This window comes from Condylura cristata, unplaced genomic scaffold (genome assembly GCF_000260355.1).
Source record: "Condylura cristata isolate star-nosed mole 26May11 unplaced genomic scaffold, ConCri1.0 scaffold00012, whole genome shotgun sequence".
NCBI lineage: Eukaryota > Metazoa > Chordata > Mammalia > Eulipotyphla > Talpidae > Condylura > Condylura cristata.
Window position 1 is genome coordinate 18,408,901 of NW_004567113.1, and position 27,443 is coordinate 18,436,343.

At 36.2% G+C, this 27,443-nt stretch overlaps 2 protein-coding genes across 2 annotated transcripts in view; one reads left to right on the plus strand and one right to left on the minus strand.

Annotated features, from left to right (window-relative positions):
- USO1 (USO1 vesicle transport factor) overlaps window positions 1-26,147 on the minus strand; it is a 60,066-nt gene extending 33,919 nt beyond the window's left edge. Inside the window, exons 1-5 of the mRNA XM_004681441.2 lie at window positions 25,857-26,147; window positions 13,608-13,694; window positions 13,455-13,519; window positions 8,366-8,442; window positions 28-128 (exon numbers count right to left, since the gene is read on the minus strand). Of these exons, the coding sequence (XP_004681498.1) occupies window positions 28-128; window positions 8,366-8,442; window positions 13,455-13,519; window positions 13,608-13,694; window positions 25,857-25,922 (396 nt within the window). The 5' untranslated portion in view covers window positions 25,923-26,147. The remainder of the gene's footprint in view (window positions 1-27; window positions 129-8,365; window positions 8,443-13,454; window positions 13,520-13,607; window positions 13,695-25,856) is intronic.
- A 152-nt stretch (window positions 26,148-26,299) lies between these two features.
- G3BP2 (GTPase activating protein (SH3 domain) binding protein 2) overlaps window positions 26,300-27,443 on the plus strand; it is a 72,962-nt gene continuing 71,818 nt past the window's right edge. The window contains exon 1 of the mRNA XM_012724238.1: window positions 26,300-26,462. The gene's annotated coding sequence lies outside the window, so the exon portion shown is untranslated. The remainder of the gene's footprint in view (window positions 26,463-27,443) is intronic.

Here is a 27,443-nt window from a genome sequence, read left to right on the forward strand (position 1 = left end):
AAAAAAATCGCACAGTTCTTTCTTTACCTCCAATAAAGATAACAGGAGAGTGACATTTTCTTGTTGCTTAATGAAAATTTCTGTGAACTGGCTTCCCAGATCCTCACTCTGCCTTGTGGAATTTTCTTCTGTAACATTCAAAGATGAAGTACTTTAATATGATGCTATGTTACCTTAAAGTATCTTTTTTTTGTTGCAGGAGCTAAGTAAAAATGATAATTCTTGGAACAGTGTGGCTGGTAGTGATATCACAATTGTGCTGGAAAGACATCCTTAAAATAACTTTCAATGTTGTTTAAATAAATTTTTATTCTTTAAATGTTAAAAAATAACAAAGAAGATATTTAAGTTTTCATATTTTCAAGTTAAGTTTCTTACTAGAGTATAAGGCAATTTACTGAAATATCTTAAATGGACAATGATTACACGAAGGTATACATTTACCCAAATGCACAGGACAACACCAAAGGATAAATGCTACTTTATGAAAACTATACATCAAAACACCTTCCCCAAAATATTATTAAATATATAGTCCTCTGTTGGCTGTTAATGTTATTATTAAGTAACATTAAAAAATTAAACTAATCATCTGCAGATTATTCAGTATATTCTCAAAAATATTAACATACATATCCTAAAGTTATTTGCTAATAAAAATCAGAATTTGATATTTAATTTCTCATTTATCCTTTGAAAGTTTCTAAAAGTCATTATTCGTTGTATCAATGTACCTTATCCAAAATATGTGAAGGATTACTAAATATCTGAAGGATTACTAAACAACTATCAAAGCAATTATTTAAAGTCTGCCTATATTAAACACCACTTAAAGACGGCAAAAACACTATTCCAACACCCATACCAAATATAGCTAATTGGTCGTACATCTGCTGAAGCATGAGAATCCTTTCCCACATATTGCTCCAGACAGTGACTATAAATTAATGAACCTGGCAGCCAAGATCAAACCTAGCTCTTTATTAAATGTGACATTTTAATATTCATATATTTAAGAAATGGAAGAACCCAGCAGGCGACAGGAAAGATAAAAACAATTCAACAATGACAACAGAAATCTCATCTATTTGTAAAGGAAAGAAAGAAAAAAATTAGAAAATAAATGTTTTCCAATATTAGGTAAGCACTCAATTATGCTGGGTTTATCTTTCAGATACTTTAAGAAACATTTCTCTTATCAGCTCTTGTATCAGTAAAAGAATTTACTGTTTCTGAATGTTAAACCACAGCAGACCTCTTCTGGCCCATCTGCAGCTCCCCTCAGCAGTGTATTTCAGTCAATCTGTCTGTTCTGTTCTCCACTCAGTCTCTGATGAATGCACTCATACCCACACTTCTGTACCCCAGTTCTGTCTGCATAAATGAAATAAATCTTTAAAAAATATATATTTTAGTTTCTCTAGCTGACAAGAGAACAGGGAAAACAGGGAGGCAATAAGGTAACTGGTGAAGGTGGCTTAGACTTTAGTGATTATTATTTTTATGAAAAGGAGTACACAGGATTTATTAACATGCTCAATAGAGAGGGTAAGAGAAGAGGAAGAGGAGGAGGCAGCAAAGTTATCAAGGTTTTGGCATGAAGAACTAGAAGGATGGAGTTGGTATTTACCAAGATGGGAAACACTGTGGAGAAGCAAGCTGAGCATTTAGAATCAGAAATTCTGTTTGGACATATACATTAGAGTGATGAAATAATGTTTATTTAATGTTACAAGGTTGCATAATAAAATAATTTTTATTTAATGTTATAAGATTGCATAATAAAGGACATCTATATAAGACTGATAGCTAACATTGAACCTAACAGTTTAAGGCTGAAAGCTTTCCAATTGACATCAGGAAAGAGAAATGTCCACTTTTACCACTTCTAGTTAACATTATGTTAGAGATCTTAGTGCCGTAAGACATGGTTTGTGAGGGGAAAAAAAAAGAATACACGATTTAAAGATGGAAGTAAAACTGTCTTTATTTATATATCATGTATTTGTCTACCTAGGAAATTCCATGGAATCTATGAAAAAAAATGATTAGAATAAGTGAGCCTAGCAAAGTCATGGGATAAAAGTTGATATACAAAATTAACTGTATTCCTATATATGGCAATGAACATTTATTAAAATTTGAAAAACAATACTACTACTCTAAACAGCATCAAAAGTAATAAAGTCTTAGGAATAAACCTGAGAAAAGACATGTAAGACCTATACTCTAAAAACTATAAAATGCTGCTCAGAGAAATTAAAGACCTAAATAAAATATACAGTAAAGAAGGTGCAATATAGCTAGATGACAGCTGTCCCCAAATCATACTACAGACTCAACAAAATCCCTATCAAAAACTCAATCAGTTTTTTGGAGCGAAACTGACAAAACAATACTACAATTGGTATGGGCATTCAAAGAAGCTAAAGAATCCAATTTAGGGAGGAAAAAAGCCAACTGTGCTTACACTACAAAATTTTGAGATTTCTTATAAAGCTACAGTGATTAAGACAGTGTGTCATATAAACAAAAGGACAGACATACAAAGAACAGAAAGTCCATTTGCTCAAGATGGATGACAGACCTAAATGTGAAAACTAGAAAATACACCTAACCTATAAGTTAAAACTATAAAAGGAAGATAATGAAGAATTATTTTAGTGGTTATAGGTTTGGCAAAGATTTCGCAAATAAGCAGAAAGCTTAAATTATAAAAAAAAAATTACATTGATTTAATAAAAATTTAAGTTTTCTTTTTAAAAGACAATGTTAGGAAAATGAAAAGGCAAGTCACAGATTGGGAGAAAATATTTGATGAAATATACATCACAAAGAACTTGTAGCTAGAATACAAAAAGAACTCTTAGAATTCAAGTAGATAAAAACAAACAAAAGCAAGCAAAAAATGACCAAAGATTTGAATAAACACTTCACTGAAGAAAAAGATATAAAGAAAGGAAACAGTCACATAAAAAATTCATGTGGGGCCTCCCTGGTGGTGCAACAGCTTAACGTGCTGCACTATGAAACTGTCGCAGCCACTGCAGCATGAGTTTGATCCCTAGTCAGGGAGGTGACCCATATGGCTTGTCAGACCTCTCCTGACCCACCCACTCCTGACCCACCAGCAGTGTATTTCAGTCAATCCATCTGTTCTGTCTCCCACTCTTGTCTTTGGTGAATCCTCTCACACCCCCACACCTCTGGCCTATATTCCAATTCTTGTTTGAATGAATAAATTAATCTTTAAAAATAGAAATAGAAAACAACTCAAATGCCCACCAACAGGGTTATGGATTAACAAATTGTATATTCAAACTACAGATTACTACTCTGCAATAAAAATGAATGAACTACAAATATACAACATGGATGCAAGCTCAAAAGAATTATGCTAAGTAAAAAAGGCCAGACATCCCCCCATGAGTATATACCATATAATGTAATTTATATAAAATTCTAGAAAAGTGCAAAGTAATCTATAGTAATAAGAATAGATCTTTGACTGAATACAGGCTAGGAAAAGTAGAGATATAAAAGTAGAGACATATAAGCACAAGGAAACATTTGAATATGACCACGAATTTGTTGTTGGCGGGTTTATACACTCATCAAATTGTACACTTACACACATGCAGTTACCGTTTTCAATAAAGGTGTGTATTTGTATTGTTTTCCTAACTTTCATTTCATTTATTCCTGATTAGAAGGTGTATATTTGGAAGAAATTCAAATGGAGATATTAAGTATTTGAATATACAATTATAGACTTCTGTGGAGAGGTCTGGTTTGGATGTATACTCTTGAGAATAGTAAGAATATAAACTACAATGTCACCAAGGGAAATAGAGAAGAAAAGAATTCTCGACCTAGAACATTCCAGTGTTAAGAAGTAGGGGAGAACAAAAAGAAAACTGCAAAGTAATTGACATAGGAAGAAAATTAGGGTACTATGTAGGCTGGGAAACAGTGAACAAAGTGTTTCCAAGAGAAAGAAGTGGGTAACTGTCAAGTTATACTGGCACATTAAGCGTTATTTCCAAATCTACCACAATCAAGAAACGAAGGGGCATTGTTAACACAAGCAGAGACAATTTCTGTTTATGTACACAACAACTGGGATGTAGAGAAGTCAAATACTTTCCTAAAAAGTAATACAAGCTAATGGGAGAATTTCACAAAGGTTTTTGAGTCAGACCAAGTAAACCCATATTCAACCACTTAGTCGCCACATTACTTTGATCAGTTAGCTTAACTTTATCAAGTCTTGGTCTCTTTATTTGTAAAACAAGAACAATTTTTTTCACTTAGGGTTTTCTTTGAGGATTCAAAATTAGTACATCTAGCACAGGGCTTAGTAAATAACAAGTGCTCTATAAATAGTAGTATCATCATCCTCCTTAAGACTATTTAACCTTGGCATTACAGACAGTGGTATTGCTGTGTCAGGCTCCCTATGGACCAAAGGATGCTTACAGCATCTCTGGCCTTTACCACATAAGGTGCCAGTTGCAACCCCTACTTCTCCCCTCAGCTTTTTGTTTTTTGGGTTTTTTTTGAAAGATTTATTTATTTATGCTTATAGAACTGGGGCACAGGCCAGAGGTGTGGTGGTTGAGAGGATTCACCAGAGAGAGTGGGGAGCAGAACAGACAGATGTACTGAAATACACTACTGAGGGTAGCAGTAGGCAGGTCAGGAGAAGTCTGTCAAACCATGTGGGTCAGCTCCCTGGTGGGGATTGAACTCGTGCTGCAGTGGCTTTGGAAAGCTTCATAATGTGGTACTTTAACCTACTGAGCCACCAGGGAAATCCCCCCCACCCCAGTTTTGACAGCCAAAAATGTCTCCAGATGTTGTCAAGTCTTCCAGGAGGTAGAAGGGACCAAAAATGAGAAACACAATCCTAAGATTTGACATAAGCTATATATGTATTATCACATATTAAAATTATACAAGTCCTAATATTGATATTTTATATTATATTTATCTCTTTCTCAAAAAAGTTGCCAGCAACCTACTAAAAAAATATAATTATTTGAGAAATGCAAGTCCTCATTTCTCTGCCTATGTAAAGTTCTCTCATAAATTATTAACAGTACATAGATTAAATGTTTATAACATTAGACAATTGCAAATAAATAGTTCTCCCTCAATACTTAGTCTTTAAAAAAATGTAGTTGAGTTTGTATGGAATGTAAATTAAAAAAACCTGCTGCATATTTCTTAAATATTAATAAACTATTACTTTTTTGCCCTTTAAGTATGGTTGTTTATATTAATGATGGCATCAGAAGAATTGTTTAGGAGGTAGTTCAGTATTTCACCTTCAGGAAAAAAAGGGTAAATGAGGGAATGAAGATACCCACATTTGGAAAGCACCATTATAGTACTGCACAATCACTGACATAGTAGGCTGATAAATTAAGTTAGGTAGTAGAAGTCTAATGCAACAAAGGTATAATATCAGTCATAAGGAAGCCTAATGATCAAACAGAAATAAAGTGAACTTGGGGCATTCTCTATCATGTATTTGCTTAAAGGATTTCCAGTTTTAATTTGGGAGCTGATCAAATTCTGTCCTCTAATTTTTCACACCTCTAAAGCATTAATTTTACAGAGTAAATTTTGATTTTCGAAGCTCAAAAATAAATTTACTTCATACCAGCTCAGCAGCAAGAAGTGCATACCCTTCCCATTTTTTTTTGCAAGTTTATATGATTAAAAAGGGTGATTATAAAGAAAACTAGGGGAAAAAATAGGAATTTGGAAGCTGATAAAATAAAAAATTTCCCTCTTTGGAATAAGCTATAACTAGGAGCCCTGGCTACCAATATATAGTAAATGCCACATGGTGAAGCAGGTAAATGAGCTTATCTTGCTTTAATTTACATGAATAAACCACCCACTGGGGTGGGGGGAGGTATTGTACCAGCAACAAATATCTAGCCAAATTCTAAAGAAATTCTATAAACAAAAAAGCATATAAAGAAAACTGTACAAAAGTGACTTATAAGGAACAAGTGTAAGCAAATCGCTCTCAAAATACATTAGAAATATGTGTTGAAAAGACATAAGGGCCTCCCTTGTGGTGCAGGAGTTAGTTTCAGCACATTCAAGCTATTGCTGGCCACTGTAGCCTGAATTCCATCCCCAGCCAGGGAGCTGACCCACATGGCACAGCAGACCTCTCCTGTCTCGCCCACTGCTCCCCTTAGCAGTGTATTTCAATAGACCTGTTTGTTCTGTGTTCATCCTCTCATCCCATAAATAAATAAATATTTTACAAAAGTCAAATAACTTACCTGTCTCCACCTTAGAACTGTCTCTAGGTAACAGTGACTAATGACCTAATTGTGAATGCTATTTAGGGTTATTTTCCATTTGTATATATTTGTATTTGTTGCATGACAACACTTGCATATATACTTAATAAAATGTTTCTGAAAAGATTATTCTAATGGCTTTTACTTGACCGGTATGAATATACTGGAACACATAATCTCAACTCTAGAGACAAGATAGTGAAGCAAGCTGCTGCAAGACAGTGGGGAGGGTAGGAAGGGGAAGCAGCAGATACATTCCACTAGCTGTCACCACTGGGAAATGCAAGCCTATGTGTTGTCAGTTTTCAGATATTTTTAAAAAGAGGTCTAAAATCTCTAAAAGGATGGGAAAGCTCCTGATGTCATACCGACAGTTTATTTAAATCATAGGCTTATTTTTAATGTGCTCCAGTGTATTGTAGAGGTCGCTAGGTTAAAAAAAATGGAGACTGTGGCAAAAAAGATTATGACTTGAAAGCTCAGATGATGATTAGCATTTTTAATTTAATTTTTAAGACAATGCTACTGCATACTTAATAGGCTACTATAGTCTGTATATATAGATTTTGTATACACTGGGTTATGAAATATCTCCAAGGTAAAGAACTCTAAAATGGAGTTCACTGTGCCAGTTAAAAACTATCTTTTGATGAAACAGTAGAGGGAAAATATCAATATGTAATAGGACAGAGGACATATTTCTCAATATATAGATTTTTAAAAACCGACTCAGGATAAGTAAATTTTCAAAAGAAAGTTTAAGTCTTACTTTAATCTTCCCTAGAAAAGGTTATTGCCCAAAAGAATATTTTTCTTCAATTTCATTTAACCTGTTTTATCCAACGGACCATTTCTTAATATTAATTTAAAATAAGGAGTCCTTTACAACTGAGATGGAAAAAGGCAAAAAAGATGTAAAAATAAACTATTATATTACTAAAAATAAATAAATAAAAAGATATAAAAAAATAAGTAGCCCAAACACATGTAGAGAAACAGAAAATTAGATACTATGTGTGATTATATTATAAACTTATAATGTAAAGTATTATAATATAAAGCCACCAGCCTAAAACATAATTGCCTTTATACAAGTTTTTAAACAAAAAAAATTATTTGTAGCAAACTACCTAAAAAAAGAGCTAAATTTAAATTTCTCATCTGCAACATTTAAGAAAAAAGTCTTTAATGTATTCTAACAAGTATGTTGTACCTAATTTCTTCACCTGAGGAATAATCAGAAAAAATGAGATTTCGTTTCAAAGTATATTATTGTGTGTCCTTTATTTAATGTTGTCATGTGAGTGAGTATTCATGGGTACCAGCATTATGTTTACTAAAGATTTTTTACCCCTGAGAGATTAATACAAAACAAAAACTACTACAACAGCCAATCTGATGTGCAGAATGCACAGATTTTTACAACATATAGAATCAAACATAAGTAGGTATTTAGTTAAGAAATATACTGACTATAAATGAATTCAAGTAAATGATACTATCTTATTTCATGTATACAAGTTAATTTGAAATTACAAAAGATATACCAAAGAAATGTGTAGATTTTGAACAAATTTATATTATCACATCAAACAGACTTGAAGAACTTCCTAACTTAATAAATTGTTGCATTTTATAAGTTAATATAATCCCATGTTAAGAGATTTAAGTATAAGAAAAAAATCCTAACTTCATACTCCTTACTAGATAAGCAATTATTCACACATAAATAAAAGTTTGAGATTTAGTTAATTTCATAACCTAATTATTTAATCCAGAAATTACTAATATTCATACTGCTTTATTAAAACCAAATACAGAAGGAAAAATATTTAAAAGGAAGAATTTAATTCCACCTTCAAATTACATACAAAGCAATCATCTTAAAGATACTTTTCTGAAATTGTTTCTATTTTTGCTTGAAAAAGAAAAACACCCTTCCATTTAAACTTGTAATATAAACTTAACTTTAAACCAGGAAAACTGGCACAAACTAGTTAATTTAATGTACAGAAAGCACAGGAAAATAAACTTACCTACTTCTTCTTCTTCCTCATTAGATATTATATTATATAGTGTGTCCAAAGCATAACCTATAATTTCAGAATCCGAACTGGAAAAAAGAAATTATTATGCTTACACATTGCTAATTAGAATGTAAACTACTATAACCATTTTTAGATGATTACTTAACAAAACTGTATAAAATATGAATTCTATTTCTTAAAACCTCCTCTCAGAAAATAGCAAAGTACAAACTGCAAAAAATGTGTACAGACTTATTCATAATACTGAAAAGTTTAAAGTGACCTAATGTTCAATGATAAAAAAGTAGTATGCAAATGTTCACATATATAGCGTAATATGTTCACATATATAGCGTAAAGTGTATGTTCAAAGACTATTTAGTGATATGGTGATTAAACTTGTGTACTGCAATAGAAAAAAAATGAATATAAAAATTAATATACAGAATGATCCTGTCTGGCAAAAATACATATATATTCTTTGTATCTATATATTTTTTAATTATAAATTTGATAAATGAACCTAACTTTAAAATCAGCACATTAGTTCAACATAATTTTACTGTGTTTATGTATATACATGTATTAAATGCATATTTATATCACATGTATTTACATAAAGATAACAATGCTATTTCTAGTCAAAAAATTAGTTTATTTCCATGCTCTATACTTTAATTAGCCTAAAAAATTCTTATGGTAAACATGTAATACATAAAAAATGAGTAATTATAAGATTGTGCAATTACAGATTTGGAAAGCATGATAGATGACAATGGGATTTAGAGCAAAAATCAAGAGTGAAAACAGTTATAAAGGTTCAGTGAATCTGAAGAAGACCGACAGAAGAAGTAACAGTTTTAGAAATCAATGCTTTAAATGGTGCTTGTGGACACACAAACACATACACACCTGCCTGTATGCACATGTGCATTTAAAGTAAATCTAAAATTTCAATTAATGATTTGTATCATAACAGCTGAAAGTATTAAGCTTTGTTTTATCTAAGGCTCTCTAGATTTTAAGCTTTTCTTAAATGTGATTTAATTCACTAGTACTAAAATAACATATTTATGTATCTGTCAAGTGAAAGAGATTTGATGGTGTTATGCTAACATTTACATGTCCATTAGACTGAAAGATGAAAGCAAAAATGAGACACTAAGAAGTCACACACAGAAGATATAAATCTCAAATGAGGTGTTTTAAACTATTATTGTTCTGCTTTGAGAAATTTTGAAGAACATCATTTAGAGACTATTGAGAAACTAAGAAAAGAAGGGAATGTCCTCAAAATGACAATGGTAATCTATGAAAATCCCAATGACAATGGTAATCTATGAAAATCCCACAACAAACATGCAATCTAGCCATCTCTACCCCACATTAACCAGAGGTTCTAACTAAAGCAATTAGGCAAAAAGGAAATAAAAAGCATACAGATTGGGAAAGAAGTAAATGACACCAATTCACACATGGCAAGAGCTTTTATACAAAAAATTCTAAGGGATCCACCAAAAAAAAACATTAGAATCATAAACAAATGCAGCAAAATTAAAGGAAACAGATCATTATATAAAAAATGACTATTTTTATATGCAAGTAATGAAAAAACAAAATTAAAAATAATAATCCTATTTAAATAACATAAGAGTAAAATCTCTGGAGAAAATTTTACTAAAAAAGCACAAATTTGGGCCTCCCCGGTGGCATAAGGGGTTAAGTCTCAGTGCTATCAAGCTATCACCAGCCATTGTGGCCTGAGTTCCATCCAGCCAGGGAGTGGACCCACATGGTGTGGCAGACCTCTCCTGTCTTACCTGGTGCTCCCCTCAGCAGTGTATTTCAGTAGATCTGCCTATTCTGTCCCCTCTCTGTCTCTGGTGAATCCTCTCACCCCCTAAACTTCTGACCTGTACCTCAGTTTCTGTATGCATAAATAAATAAATCTTTTTTTAAAAAAGTATAAAACTTGTACAGTAAAAACTATAAAATATTATTAAAGGGAATTATCCAAGACCTTAATAAGTGAAGATATTCCATGTCTGTGAATGGGAGGATGTGATGTCTTCACTTGATTTACAGTCACATAATTCTTATTAGAATCATTGCTGGACAATAGGTTAAAGCACAGCACTATGAAGCTACTGCAGTCATTGCAACACAAGTTTGATCCCCAGCCAGGGCCACATGGTGTGGCATACCTCTCCTCACCCACCTGCTGCTCCCCTAAGCAGTGTATTTCAGTACATCTACCTGTTCTGCTTCCCACTCTGTCTCTAGTGAACCATCTCACCCCCTGCAGCTTTGGCATGTACCCCAGTTCTGTATGCATGAATAAATAAATCTTAAAAAAAAAAAAAAAAAAACTTTGCTTCAAAGGACACCATCAAGAAAATGAAAAGACAAAGAATGGGAGATAATACCTGCAAATTATTTATCTAGCATTTTATCCAGAAAATATATAAAAGTCAGTAATAAAAAGGCAAGCAACCCAATTTAAAATGGACTTCCCAACAAGATATTCAAATGACCAAGAAGACATGAAAAGAGACTCAGCAGCATTACATACTAGGGCTATGCAAATCAAAACCACAAAATACCAAGTTACAACCAAGAGTATGGCCATTCCAAAAAAATAGAAATGGTAATAAGTGTTGGGCAGAAGAAACTAGACCATCATACACAGCTGGTAGGAATGTAAAACTGTGCAACCTCTGTGGGAAAGAGTTGATAATTCTTTAAAAAGTTAAAACAAAGTTACTATATGATCCAACAATTGCTTTCTGTGCTTATGATCATACAAAAACTAGCACATGACCGTTCATGGCAGCATCATTCTTAGTAGCCAACAAATGTACGTTAACTGACAACGGATAAACAAAATGCAAAAAATTCTTAAAACAGAACATTATTCATCTATTAAATGGCCCTCCCTAGTGGCACAACAGATTAAAGAAGGGCACTATGATGCTATTGCAGCCACTGCAGCAAGAGTTTGATCCCAGGCCATGGAGCTGACCACATTGTGTGGTAGACCTCTCCTGTCTTGCCCACTGCTTCCCTCAGCAGTGTATTTCAGTCAGTCTGCTTGTTCTGCTCCCCACCCTGTCTCTGATGAATCCTCTCACCTCCTACACCTGTGGCCTGTACCCCAGTTCTTGTATACAAAAATAAATCAAATCTTAAAAAGAAAAAAGACTATTGAGGTATTGTAGTTTAGAAATATCAGTAATAAATAAGACAATTTGGGGGCCCTGAGCATGGGACTTTGGAGAATGAGCAGTTGCCCCTTAATACTGGTCTAAAGGAACAGACCCATGGACAAATGGAATCTTGTGTCATGCCAAGAAAGGAAATACAGTTTTCTTGATACAGCCATGGGAAGGATTCTGAGGTTGGAAAAGCCAGGAAAAGAACAGTAATGAAGATGAATGGAGAAAAGACGGCACAGAAGACAAGAATACCTGCATTTAATGAAGTTACAAAAACACAACTTTGAAAATTAAAAAAAAAAAAGATAAATGGTGGAATGTTAGCACAAGAAAGGGAGGGAAACAAAAAACTCATAGAAATGTAGGTCTGTTTGTCATCTAAAAGGAATAATAAAACACCCACAAATCCTTAACAGTATACATTTATTATTAGTCCATATATTCACAAAGTAATATGATATACTTTACTGTTAAGTTCAGTGCCTAGCACATAGTAAAGATGTAGTAAATGTTTTTATAGACCCATTTTAATTTTTGTATTTTTGTATCTCCCCACAGGGAAAACCTAATCCTTCTCTTCTTAAGTATAAACTGTACTTACTAACTTGCTTCTCACAAACAAAACATAGTGGGACCGACTGTGTGTGGCTTCAGAGACTATGTCCTAAAGGCACTGTGGTTTTCTCTTTGTTCTCTCCCTAGGATTGCCTGTCCTGGGAGAAGTCAATTGCCACATCACAAGAATGCTCAAATACATAATATAGAGAGCAATCTGGTGAGGTACTGAGATCTTCTGTCAACAGCAAAGGATATAACTATCTTGAAATCACATCCCCCAGGCCCAGTCAAGCCTTCAGATAACTGTATTGCTGGCTGATGTGACTCCAACTTCATTAAGGTCCTTGAATCAGGAACACCTAGCTAACCTACTTCTGATTCCTGATGCACAGAAACTGGGAGATAATAACCTTGTATTATTCTGAAATGCTAAGTTTTGAGATAATCTGTTATGTGGCAAAAGATAACTAATTCGGAAGTTATACGAAAATGGTTTAAGTGATACTGAGTGGCAAAACTAAGAGAAAAAGAAAATAAATGAAACTCTTGGATTCCAATTGTTTTTGGTTTGGATGAGCATAAAGCTTAAGGAGAGGGATAAGCTCAGCATGAATTTTCCAGAGCCTTATTTGAATGGATAGGGACTGGGATGAACTTGGGTGAAAAGACAGTTGAAGGGGAGCAAGCAGAAGCAGGAAAAACAGATAAGTTAATGTGAACAATCTGTATATTAGAGATACCTGTGAGAGATCTTGATATGGCAGAAGTGTTCATTACAGAGCTAAAGTTTGTAAGATAAAAAGAACTCAAGGCAGGATTTAAGTGCTAGTGATATACAGTTGTTAGTTAAAAGCAAAACTACAGAGATATATCTCTTAAAGAGAAATTGAAGAAGTGAAAAATAAGCAGAGTTATTCAGAAAGATTCTTTCAAGACATGATCAAATGTAACACTTTATTAGTATAGTTTATTTTTACAAATAAAAGGGTCTTGAAACTAGTATATCATAAGATTTTGGGTTTGAACTAGACAAGTAGAGATTTTGATTTTCAGATAAACTAGTATAGTTTCTAGTTCCTTTAATGAGGTGCTACTTCATTCCATTTTTATATAATGGGAAGCTCTAAACCCCAAAAGTTTGAGATACCTGTCCTACTGCTTATCACATGGTTTGGTCCTACTGTCCATCAAATATTTCTTGAAGTGATAATTGAAAGTAAACACTTAGTAACTTTAATAGCCATCATTTTTTGAAACAGTGACTGACAAATATTAATTAAAAATCAAGGAAAATTAGGGAGAAAAATCACTAAACAGAAACTTACCGATCTGTTTGTAAAACATGAATAAGATGTTCCATAGCTTGAATACCCACTTCCAAGCGGTATTTCTGTATACACACACACAGAGGAAAATGTTTATTAAAATAACTAACATCCAACTTAATATACTTAATAACTGATAAAAGTGTTACAGACCTTAGATAATGATTTGAGAGCACGGACAGCATTTCTTCGATCATCCAATAAAGTAGATGAAGCTACTCTGTCACAAAGCTTTTGAATCTGTCATGGAAAAATGAAATAGCCTTAACAGAATAAAAAGAAACATGAATTTTTCTCCCAAAATTGTATCATCTAATTTGGGAAAATATCAACAAATGGGGACCCTTCTTGATGACACAAGGGTTTAAGTCTCAGCAAGCACTATGAAGCTATTCACAGCCACTGCAACATGAGTTTGATCCTCAGTCAAGGATGGCGCAACAGACCTCTCCTGTCTTGCCCACTGCTCCCCTCAGCAGTGTATTTCAGTAGATCTGCCTGTTCTGCTCCCCACACTGTCTCTGGTGAATCTTCTCAACCCCTATACCTTCTTGTACGCATAAATAAATCTTAAAAAAAAAAGCAGATATTCAAATATTACTTTTCTTATTTTATAAAAAGGAAATAAAAAACCAGCAGTGAAAAAGCCAGCTGAAATCTGATGCTATGATTCAACACTCTTCCATAACTAAGCAAATACTCTGGGTTTTGACAAGGTCAAAGATCAAAAGAGGCTTTTAATATTAAGAATTGAATGCCGAAACCCTGAGGTTGGAGATCTGTACTTTGTTCAACATGTTTTAGAGAGCTGCCACTCTCATGGAGTGATGGTCAGTAAAACAGTAAGCAATAGTCTGTGACAAGGTTAAGTTCATATGTTGAGACTAAGCATTAGAAAATTCTTTATAGTAACACAGTAATTCCATGGTTGTTTCATTAAAAAGAAACAAAAAAGGGGTTGTACCTTGTATGCACCTGAGTACCGGTATAGTGTCATTTCATTTTCCTAGTAATTTATTTTTATCGTATGTTATAAAAGTACTAATCTTTGAGAAACAGTAAATTAAAAAAACAAAACCAGGCCCTCCCTGGTGGTACAGCTGGTTAAAGCACAGCACGAAGAAGTTAATGCCACTTCAGCATGAGTTCAATTCCCACCCTGGAGGTGACCACATGGTGTAGCAGACCTCTCCTGACCAGCCAGCTGCTCCCCTCAGCAGTGTACTTCGTCAGTCGGGCTGTTCTCCTACCCACTCTGTCTCTGGTGAATCCTCTCACCACCCCTGCACTTCTGGCCTGTACCCCAGTTCTGTATGCATAAATAATCTTAAAAAAAAAATCTTGTCCTTTACCACAGTTTAAGAAACACTATTAACGTTTTGAAGGGTACTACAAAATTCTGTTCTGGGGAAATATATGCCACTTTAATAGGTATCTACTCTAACGAAACAATAGGATACGGTAAAAACAGAAAGTGTTAAGTGTGATGAGGGAAATAGGGAACTGTGCCAGTGATGGGTGAGGGGACTAGTGTGGATGTAACATTGCTGGTCAAAGGGCTTCAAATTAAGCATTGATTTGGGTAGAGATGGAAGTGTGGGTCACGGGTCACAAGACTGTAGCAAGTATAAAAGTAAGGAAGCAGAGTGAATAAGTAAGCTAGTATCAGAAGGAAAAAAGACTATTTAAGAAATGAAATCCATTTATTAAAGTTAGAAAAGTTTGTCTCTAGGCTTCTTTGTCAAAGTATTCACTACCTTAGAAGACTACCAAGAGGCAGAACATTTTAGACGACCATGCTTATAACATGAGCCTTCCCAGAATTTCACTGTTTGAGTAAACAAAACTGTAAATTCATCCAAGATATGTAAGAAATATAAACTCTCTGTTCTGTTATGTTACTTGATGATGTCAAAAAATGTACTTCAGTCTTCTGGCAAATTTATAAAAATTTATTTGAAACTATCTGGACAAGTAATGTATACTGACTAGTGAACAGAAATACCTTCAATGTTTCCAGTTGAATTTAAAAAAAGAACAACGATGTGAAAATAATCCAGATATTGTAAAACAAAACAAAACAAAACAAAAAAACACAAACCTATTTATATAATAAACATTGGTGTATCAGAAAAAAAAAGAAAAATATCTGGGAAAGATATACTCTAACTTTAATAGAGATCACCCTTGGTAATGGGAAATGAGATTGTGAAGGGACAAAGAAATTTCGACTACATACTGTTTTGAATTATTCATATTAAGCATATTTTCTCTACTACTTCAATAACTAAACTTAAGAACTTTAGATAAACTTTATTCTATTACCTGCTCTAACATACTTCTGATTGAGTCACAGTTCATCTGTTTGCTAATAAATAGTTAATTTCTGTTATTCCTGATAATTAAGTTTCATAAAGTCACTGTGAACAATGAATTAGCAGATTCTAAATCACGGCTCAATAGCCCTGTGAGACTGGTCACATTTTCATGAGTGATCTAGTACATAATCTTACTTTACGTGTTTTCCTATTGAAAATTATCTTATTTAATAGATACCCTTGATTCATTAACATAAGATTCATAACCTCCAGAGCAATGGCTGACTCACACCTGAAGGAAGCTTATCAATACATATTTTCTCCTTAAAATGCACCAGTCTTGTGATTAGGGACACTAGACAGTACTTTAGCACTAAATTTTGGAACCATTTTTTAATAGCAAAATCATCAACAAGTAGCACAAGAGATGCAAAACACATGATACTATATGGACCATGAAAAGGACAATTTTAACAAGTGAAAGTAAAAGAACTCAGTCGGGAAACAAACTTTACTTTGTTTCAAGAATGTCCACAAATAACAAGTGCTGCAGGTAATGATTTTGGCGGTACTTTAGCATGTATGTGAATTTGCAAGTATAGAACTGATTAATGAGAATCAAAAATACCTTAAATATAATCTTTCTAAGTCAGTTTCTTCATCTACAAAATGAAAACTTAAATTGGATAAACTCTAATGTTCAAAACTATTAAAATATTTAATTGTAGTAGCAACCGTATTACTGGATAGATTTTTTTATACTATCTGAGAAATCTATTCTGCCTATGCAGTGCTTAACACAATTTTTTTAAAAGACTTATTTATTCATACAGAGCTGGGGTACAAGCCAGAGGTACAGGGACGGTGAGAGGCTTCACAAGAAACAGAGTGGGGAGCAGAACAGGCAGACTGACTAAGTATACTGCTGAGGGGAGCAGCAGGCAGGTCAGGAGAGGTCTGCCACACCATATGGATCACCTCTAGGGCAGGGTTTGAACTCACACTGAAGTGACTATGGCCAGCTTGGAATGCTATGTCTTAATCCGTTTTGCCACTGGGGAGGGCCCATAACACAATTTTTAAGAAAACATTTCAAAATAAAAAGATTTTACATAAAAAGCCAGATTTTCATCTTTTCTTAAAAATAAAATCTGCCTGCTAATCTTTGACAAAGGATCAAAGAAGATACAATTGAACAAAGAAAGTTTGTTCAGCAAGTGGTGCTGGGAAAACTGGGAAGCTACCAGCAAAAAAAAGAAAAAAGAAAAAATGGGCAGAAAAGCTAAAAAGACACTTCTCCAAAGAGGAAATGCAGATGGCCAACAAGCATATGAAAAAATGTTCAACATCACTTGTAATAAGGGAGATGCAAATTAAAACCACGAGATACCACCTCACCCCAGTGAAAATGGCACATCTTAAAACAACTTAGCAACAACAAATGTTGGCAAGGATGTGGAGAAAAAGGAACTCTCCTGCACTGCTGGTGGGAATGAAAATTAGTACAACCACTATGGAAAACTGGAGGTTTCTCAAACATGGAGATAAACATGGAGCTTCCATATGACCCAGCAATCCCACTCCTAGGTAGAGTCTGCCCAAAAGACACAAAAACACTGATTCAAAAGACACCTGCACCCCATGTTTATTGCTGCTTTGTTTACAATAGGAAAGACATAGAATCAACCCAAATGCTGAAAAGTAGATGACTGGATTAAAATGATGTAGTACATATATACAATGGAATATTACTCAGCGATCATAAAAGATAAACACATGCCTTTTGCAGCAACATGGATGGAGCTGGGAAAGATCATGCTTAGTGATTTAAGCCAGAAAGAAAAGGAAAAATACCGGATGGTTTCACTCATAGCAGGAGTATAAAGGACTAGGTGAGAAAATAATAATAATGAACAACTATATACCAGAGACATTTTACGGGGGTGCAGTGGGGAATGGGATTAAAAATGGGGGGAAGTGCACTGGACTATGGTGATGGCACACGGGTGATATGGTGATGGGAAGCCCAAGGGGCTTCTGAGATGGAAAAGTGCACAAAATGATGTAAAAATAAACTATTATCAATTAAAAAGACAAGAGCAAAAGGGACAAATACCTAGCTGTGCCTAAATTAAACAAGTGATATCTGAAAACAATATATAGATGCCAAACTAAGCTAGTGTGAGACACTCTGGATTGTATGTCTATGCACTCTCCAAAGCCTTCTCCAGACTTGCTAACTGCAGTTGGAAGTTCTGCCCAGAAAAGCAGTTCTCCCCTCCCTGAGGAACTGAAGCTGCAAGGGGAGTTCTGAACCCTAAACCAGTTACTCTTGCACTGATCACCCAGACTTTTTCTTTTTTTAGATATTTATTTATGCATATAGAACTGGGGTACAGGCCAGAAGTGCAGAAGTGGTGCAAGGATTCACCAGAGACTGAGAGGATTCACCAGAGAGTGGGGAGCAGAACAGGCTGACTGACAAGTATGCAGCAGGCGGGTCAGGAGAGGTCTGCCGCGCCATGTGGGTCACCTCTGGGGCAGGGATCGAACTCATGTTGAAGTGACTTTAGATTTAGTGCTGTGCTTTAACCTGCTGTACCATTGGGGAGGGAGGGCCCCCAAACTAAGTCTTAGTGGTTTGGTTCTCTTCCACTCTTAACTGACAACTGAACTGTAATGTGGATTTCCCATAATAGAATCATGTTGTGACTATATGCAACTGACTAGAGTTGTAAGTGAAATCTTTCCATCCTAGTGGACATTAGCACTTTTTTTTTTTTTAAAGATTTATTTATTCGTACAGAACTGGGGTACAGGCCAGAGATGCGGAGGGTGAGAGGATTCACCAGAGACAAAGCCGGGAGCAGAACAGGCAGATCGACGAAATACACTGCTGAGGGGAGCAGCGGGCGGGCCAGGAGAGGTCTGCCTCGCCATGAGAGGTCTGTGGTCGCCTCCGGGGCAGGCGGGGATCGAACTCATGCGGAAGTGGCTTCAGCCTCTCAGTGCAGTGCTTTAACCCGCTGCGCCACCAGGGAGGGCCAGGACATTAGCACTTTTAAGACCTTATATATAGTAGTATATTATATTATTATAACCATAATGATAGCTAACACTGAGAGGCCATCAATGATAACAGCTGGCTTTTTTTAATGTTATCACTAAGGGGGGAAAAAAAACATAATTACAAGATGCAACCTGACCTCAAAGATGTTTAAATACTAATGTGCATTTCATAACTGTTAAAATATGACATACGCAGCATTTTACTAAATGCCAGCTTTGTTCTAAAGTTCTTTATAAATTCATTTAATCATCACAGAGACCTTGTAAGATAGGTAGTACTATTATTATCCACATTTTAGGGGTCTGTACATACAGGCACAAAGGGTTAAGTGATTTGTACAAATTCACAAAACTAGTAAGTGGTGAGATGGGAGTCAAAGCCAACCAGTTTGAATGCTTAACCATTATGGTAAAAACTGACTCCCTGGACACCATTTAAAAGGCAATTACAGCTGGAGTTGAGCATTACTCCTCAGTCAGGATATATAAGCTCCAACTTCATATTAGATCTCTTGTTCTTCTCTTACCTGACCTCGCCTCTTGAACAGTGATATTACTGGACTACTGGCTGGGATCTGAGTTTGTGGTTCTTGCACTAACCAACAGAATGCTGTCTATTATTAACAACTAACAAGCTAAAGAGAAAAAGCTGTTTTAATATGCAAGGACATTAATTAGCAAAAAAGTAAGCTGTAGAACACTAAAGTGTACCATTTATGAAAAAAGGGTAATATGCCCATGTTCGTATATAATTCTATGTTGTATGGATGCATGTTATAAAATATAGAATTATATACTAAGAATACTGGTTACTTCTGGAAAGCAAACTGAAATATAAAATTGGAGATGGTATTCAAAGAGAACTTCAACTTTAATATTGCCTGCATTTTGCACATTACAAAATGAAAATCCTAATTATAAAATGCTTATACCATTATGGAGGTGATTATGTATCAGAACTCTTTTTCCTTTTTAGTAACTGCCTGTGAAATTCACAAATCCTACTTCCCAATAAAAATATGAAAAAGACAAATACTACTAATAACAGTTGGTAGACTGGGCATAATCAGTATTACAACTTAATAACCTACATGTAATGTTTTTGTTTTGCTAACCAGTAGTGCCATTTATTTTTATTCAGTGATACCAAAGTTTATAATATACACTTTATATGTGTGTGTGTTTATATAGCTATACATATAAATGTATATATATGTATGTATATATATGAGCTAGGATCATTGTAATATCAAAACGCAACTATCAGCAGATTTTATTTTTAAGAAAAGAGGGAAATTTGGATTTTTTTTAAAAGACTTATTTATTTATTCATACAGAACGGGGGTACAGGCCAGAGGTGCAGGGCTGGTGAGAGAATTCACCAGAGACAGAGTGGGGAGCAGAACAGGCCGATTGACAAGTACACTACTGAGGGAAGCAGTGGGCGGGTCAGGAGAGGTCGGCTGCACCTTGTGGATGACCTCCGATCACCTCCAGGGCTGGGGATCGAACTCATGCTGAAGTGGCTTTGGTTTCTTAGTGCTGTGCTTTAACCCACTGCGCCACCAGCGAGGGCCTGAAATCTGTACTTTTATATAAAATCTTTTCTTATTTTGAAATGTTGGCTTAATAATTGTGTTAAGCACTCCATAGCCAAAATAGATTTTTTAGTTAGTATAAAAATCAATCTATTTATCTGCATAGGCAAAATAGATTTCTCAGATAGTATAAAAATCTATCCATCCATCCATCCATCCATCCATCCATCCATCCATCCATCCATCCATCCATCCATCCATCCATCCAACCATCCACCCATCCATCCACCCACTCACACAAAGGATACCAAAAAGAAAGCAGTGGGAACAGGAGTGAGCAGGAAAGAAAAAAAATGAGATGAAGAATATGAAAATGAAAAATAAGAAGGAACATAAAGTGACATAAAACTAGGCTGCTGAAGACATTTGAAAATTTAAAGAACATATCAGAATGTAGTTTGCAGGATTTTCTCATAATTCCTAATACTAACCCACATTTTTTGATGTTGATTCTGCACACAATCAAGCTGCCACTCACAACAGAAGCCCTTCTTAACCCACAATTTTTTAGTATTTAGTAACCAACTGAGATGTTTAGGACAAAGGTAACAATTAAAAAAAAAAAAAACTGAGTCCTAATCATTTACTCAACAAATATTTATCAAGCACCTAATACAAGTTATTTCATGATACAACTTTGCCTTCCTGAAGTTTGAAACTTAGTTCTGACCTCCCCTAGAGAGAACTTCTCTAATCATTATTGTTTACTGTAAGACTAAAATAATTCATGTTAACTAACAGCTATAATAGCTAATTCATTTATATTGTTTCAGTGAATAAAATATAAACACTCTTTTAGATTATAAGAAAGCTATGTGGTTTTCAGTAGACACACTTAAAAAGAATAGACATTGGGGCCTCCCTGGCAGTCCAGGGTTTAAAGTCTCAGTTCTATCAAGCTATCACATGAGTCCAACCCCATGCCAGGGAGCTAACCCACACCATGCAGCAGACCTCTCCTGCCTCACCTGCTACTCCCCTCAGCAGTGTATGTCAGTAGATCTGCCTGTTCTGCTCCCCATTCTGTCTCTGGTGAATCTTCTCACCCCCTCTACTCTGTGCCTCTGGTCTATATCCCAGTTCTTTAATGCATAAATAAAAACAAATCTTTAAAATGAAAAGAATGAGACATCTTTGACCAAATAAATAAGGTGATCAAAACATGGATTTCTCTGACAGTGTGAGAGAACCAAGAATTGAGAAAAACTGTACAGTGTACAGTTAATGACACTGATGAGGTGGTTGTTATAAAGTATGACGCACAAACCCAAACAAGAGTTTCAGACTATGCATTTATAATAACAAGGTATAAAATGTGCTTGACTAAATCAAGTGTCTAATTTAAATCCATATCCCATAGTAAATTTTTTTTATTAAAAACAAAGTACATCTGTGTCTATCTTATTCACTTTTGCTTGAGCAACTGACCAGCTCTATCTAAAAAGAAGAGCTTGAACAACACTGCAATTCTTCCCACTTTTACTGGACTTCAGCAACTCTCATGCATTAGGATACAACTTGAGAAGAAACACCCCTCCTATTTCCTTTGCCTGCTCTGTGATTTATCATCAGAAGTAGTCATATGTCTCCTGGGATTTTCAAAGATAATAGATTTAAAATAAGGCTTTGGCCCTCCCTGGTGGCGCAGCGGGTTGAGGCACAGCACTGGGGGGCTCGAGCCACTTCCTCGTGAGTGAGTGAGTTCGATCCCCTCCTGCCCTGGGGGTGGCCCGCATGGCGAGGCAGACCTCTCCTGGCCCGCCCGTTGCTCCCCTCAGCAGTGTACTTCATCGATCTGCCTGTTCTGCTCCCCACTCTGTCTCTGGTGAGGCATCTCGCCGCCCCTGAGCCTCTGGCCTGCACCCCAGTTCTGTATGCATAAATAAATCAATCTTTAAAAAAAATAAATAAAATAAGGCTTTGTGGGAAGGTAGATGGGAATTTAAGTATGTGTGAGCATTCAAAATAATGAGTAGGATATTTACTGTAACTAGTGATTACTTGTGCCAGCAAAGTACGTCAAGGCTAAACAGGCTTCAATCAACAGAAATTAGTGGACCTTTCACTATAAAAGTAAAACAGAAAATCAAATTAAAAAGCCTTTAACTAAACTATAAAAAATTTAATGTGGATAAAATTCTAGGGTTAATATATCCATAACTTTACAGAATTGTTATCACATGAAATAAATACATATCACTGCCTTGTCTTTGAAGAATATTTTAATATTTAATATTTTAATACCAGTCCAAAATTATTAACTGCATATGGAAAGCTAGATAATATACAATCAATAATATAACTCACACACCACACAGAAGATATTTAAATTCAGTAAGAAAAAGTCAGAAAGCAGTCAAAGCAGTTTGTAAATCTAAAAAGTCACTTAAGTTAAATGTTTGGCATAATGGACTTCAATCATTCCAAAACTTTAACTTCAATAATCTTAAAAAAAAGTATGTCTAACACCTAGTTAATTTGTAAGCTACTATGATTTCAGATCTATGATTTCTTTCACATAACACTATAGTTCATTTAACAAGTATTTATTGGAAATTATTAAGGAAAAGCAAAGATCAAAATACATATGAAACCTGCCCTAAAGAGTCTAGAAGAATAAGCAAAGCAAAAAAGTCTAGTAGAGATGAAACATATTCAAATAGTAGAAAATGGTAAAAATAGGCCCTTCCTGGTGGTGCAACTGGTAAAAGCGCAGTACTATGAAACTATCCACAGTTGCTTTAGTACGAGTTTGATCCCCAGCCAGGAAGGAGACCCAAATGGCACAGCAGACCTCTCGTGTCTTGCCAGCTGCTTCTCTCAGCAGTGTACTTCATTGATCTGCCTGTTCTGCTTCCCACTCTGTCTCTGGTGAATCCTCTCACCACCCCTGCACCTAAATCCCAATTCTGTATGCATAAATATACAAATCTTTTTAAAAAATGGTAAAAATAAGAAACATAGCCTACTTAAAATGTGAAGACTGTTCAGAGAAGGTTATCTGTAATTAATAATGGATTTAAAAGGTGCTAGATTCTAGATGAAACACACTTCCCACTGGATAAAGAAAAAACATGAATGGTAGAAAATTACAATGAAATTTAACTGCAGAATGGGAAAAAAGTACAAAAAATGATAATGTGGCAGTGAAGAGACTCCAATGTCAACTGGAATATCCAGGCCAGATCAAATTACTAATTAAAATATCTAATATTGTAGTACACACTCTACTAATGCTCTATAAATACTTTTAAATTAGTGAGCCATGACCCGTATACCTGCTGTACTTCCTGGAGGAATAAAATGGTTAAAGAAACAGTCTTCTCTGTAACTCAAGAGTAAACTATTAACTGTCTTCAGAAACAAATCATTTCTCTAATTTTGGGTGTACATGCTCAAAGTTAGGCGAGAATAGGATCCTTACTTTCCTTGCAATTCAGGTATACAAATACACACGTGATACCTAAACTTCATCTTCATATCATGAAATAAAGTTCTATTCACTATGCCAAGATCAAAGTGTTCAAGTCTAAGCTCTGTAATACTGTACAAGATGCTTTCGTGCTCTGAGTGTGTGGCCTACTTTGTAAGAAGAGGGGGTTTGCTAGAGTGGTCTGAAATTGATATTCTGGTTTTAAAATTCTAGACTCAAATTTTAAACCATCTTTTCTATAGAATTTGTTGTGGTAATTTGTTGGGAAAACAAAAGTATTCAATCCTAAAACTCTAACAAAAGTGATCCTTTTTTGACACTAAGTTAAATACCAGGCTCTTTCTGTAATTTCATAGTAAGTGTTCACTAAACATTTTAAAGCTGGCATTTTCTTTCCTTTACTCATTGGGTATTATAAATCTGCCCAATCCAATTAACTAAGGAAGGTAAGGGGACAAGGCCTAAAGCTCTACTAACACACTTTAAAACATGATATGTTAAACAAAAATATTAGAGAAATAAACAAAATCAGAAGATGTACGCTTTTAGTGTAGTGATCAGGAGCATGGTCTTATAGCCATCCTAGGAGTGGTCAAGAAAAGTCAAGTATCAGTTGCATGTATGTGAAATTTTCTATTCAAATGAAAGTATAGATTCACCATCTTTCAACTTCTGCTTTAATGAGTTCTAATCCAAATCTGTAGTATTTTTTTAATAATGTTACAGAAATTTCCAAAATCCCCTGATAACTATTAAAGTTTGGGTGTGAGTAATAAAGCCAGGACTCTGGCTCTCAGTCAGGCCAACCTTAGTTGAAACCTGGTTTTACTACTAGTGTGACCTTGTCAAATTACTCACCTAAGTCTCATTTCTTCATGAGTAAAATAAGGATATCTTCAGTCTTTCAGGAACATTAGGGATTAAAAGGGAATGTGGACAAAGAGCCTCACAAAGTATTAGCGCAAGGGCTTGACAACTGAAATTTTTACCCTCCGGGATACCAGTAACAGAAGATAGGATCTAAAACATCCCAATTATGTCCAGAATACTGTCCAAAGTTTACATTTAAAATATCATACTTTGTCAACTTTCTGCTCGTCTAAATTTCTTCTCACATATACTTTTATTTTTAAAAAAGCCATACACTCATTTCCAACAGAGGCAAACCAAGCTTCAAATTAAGTTTATCCTAAACCTAGACCTGAAGCAATGATCAAATACCGTTTCCAGTGACTATTTTTTAAAATGACGATACAAATCATATTACCACAAGTTCAGAATGACTGACTTCTCTGAATGAGAGGAAGAGAAGGGAAAATCAGGGCTGGGTTCCCAAAACGATTTGAGCGCGAAAGATTCTTACAATGTCCAAGGGAGTATTTTACGAATGGCACTTATTTGGGTGAGCCCGAAAAATCGGGTGTGAATTAATAACACTTGGCAACATGACCTTCTCTCTAGTTGAAGAGACAGGTGCAGGTGGCTTTGTGCCCCCAAATTATCGTTTTATTCTTAGCTACAAGCTCTGGTCAACAGCTGGGTTGTAAACCTCGCAGTCTCTTCTCCAGTGCCGCACTCCACACTGCAAGGGAGGGAGCAGGACTTCAGGTTCCTCTCGGCCAGTGGAAACAGGGCGAAAGGGAAAGAGGGAGGGCTCTGTGGCCCCAAGGGGCGTGAGAGACAGGTCACAACCTCCACCCAGTGACTGATCCCTTCCCGTGCGACACCACCCGCGGACCACCCTCCTTGTCCAGCCTGCGGAGACTCGGGGCGCGGTAGCTGTCAGTGGACCTCACCACCGCGGTGGGGGTTGCGCCGTGGGCGTGAAAGGATAACTCAGAGGTTTCAGGAGTGGAAAGGGGGAGGCGTCAAGTGGATCCCCAGCCCACGGTGGGGCGCGGGAGGTGACCTGCGGGCCCCCGAGTCCTCCGTCCCCGTTTCTGCCCGGACCCTTCCCAAGTCGCGGACCCGCCGCTCCTCTCACCGTCTCGGCTTCCGTGTGTTGGGGTCCGGCACTCTGACCCCCCATTACCCCGCGGAGAAAATTCATCTTGTCGCTCTGCCACAGGCTCTACCAGCACACTCTGGGAAAAAAGACTATTTCTCCTGCCCTCTGCAGGGCCTGGCCCCTAAACCCGCACTATACAACCCCCCAGCAGCGGCCACCACCGCCTCCTACTCGGCGGCCGCTCCAGCCCCCAAAGCCCGGAAACAGCAGCTACCAACAGTGGAGGTGCGCATGCGCGGGGACGTGGCATTACGTGGCGGCTCGGAGGGCGAAGGCAAAGGGGGGAAGGTTGGCGAGAGGAGGCTCTTAACCCGTGCCTAGCTAAGTCCCGCCCATTGTTCTAGCCCCGCCCCCACAACGAGACACGCCTCCTACTCCCGCCCCTCGCGGGTTGCTTTGCTGGCCCCAGACACCCACGTGGTCGACGCCCGGCCTTGCCAGCTGAAGAGTGCAGCACGGTGTACGTGTTTTGGTTTGCAGGGTGTTTGATTGTCGCCGTGCGGGACTTAACTGCAAACTGTCCAATCTGGGGTCGTATTTTGTTGAGTAGAAAGTGAAATTTTCCTTCGGCCTACTTGACAGGTAAGGGGCCGGTATCCTGGGAGGGTTGGCTTGATTTTGTGGTTTAGCTGTACGTCGTGGCCCGAACCCCCATACAGTGCATTTCTTTACAGGTCTTTGTTTGGTGGTAAAAAGGGTGCTAGCGCCCCCTCATTCTGCTGCCACTGGAGGGCGCATATCTCGTTTCTTGCTCTTCAAACCTGCTTTAAGGAATTCCTAGATCTAAACACCAGATACGCCACTGTTTTCAAGCGGCTTGAGGATACAAATCCAACCCTGCGTTTAACTAGAGGAAAAACATTATTCTGCCCTCTCAGTTTGGCAGGTGGTAGTATGCTATTTTGTTATTAACTCTAGATCTCTGTATTTTCTGTGCTTTTTTTTAAACATGAAAAAAAAATTTCCTTCAATCAGTAGGCCTTGTTCTTTCTTTCTAAATGAGATTGCCAAGAACACATGCATCTGGAGTAGTCTTATGAATTTTTGAGCCAAAAAAGCGCAACAGCTAGCTAGCTAGCTAGCTAACTGATTCATATACCTCGCCACTTGGATGTGCCACACCTCCCAGAGTCAATATTTAAAATTGAACTCATCTTCCCCAACCTCCTTTAAAGAAAGAAAAAAAAAAATCAATATACCTCTGTGTGTCGTGGCACATTTATTAACATCACTACTCAAATAATTACTTACTTTTAGAGAAGAAAGGGGAGGAATCTTAGACTCTAGATTTCTCCCACAAATGTCCAGTGTTCAAGCTGTCATTTCTATTTATAGAATGTTACTCAAATAGGTCCTCTGCTCTCTGTCCTCTCTGCCTGTGACATAGTTTATGTTCTCATTATTTTCCACCAAGATTGCTGCAATCGCTTTCTAACTAGCTTGTCCACATTCAAGCCCCTGGCTTCCCTCTATTCTAGTCTTCAGTCCACCTTTGGGTACGCCTAGCCATAGCAAACATCTGTTCTTGTCATCCCTCTTCTTAAAGGCCTTCAGTGTTGCCCT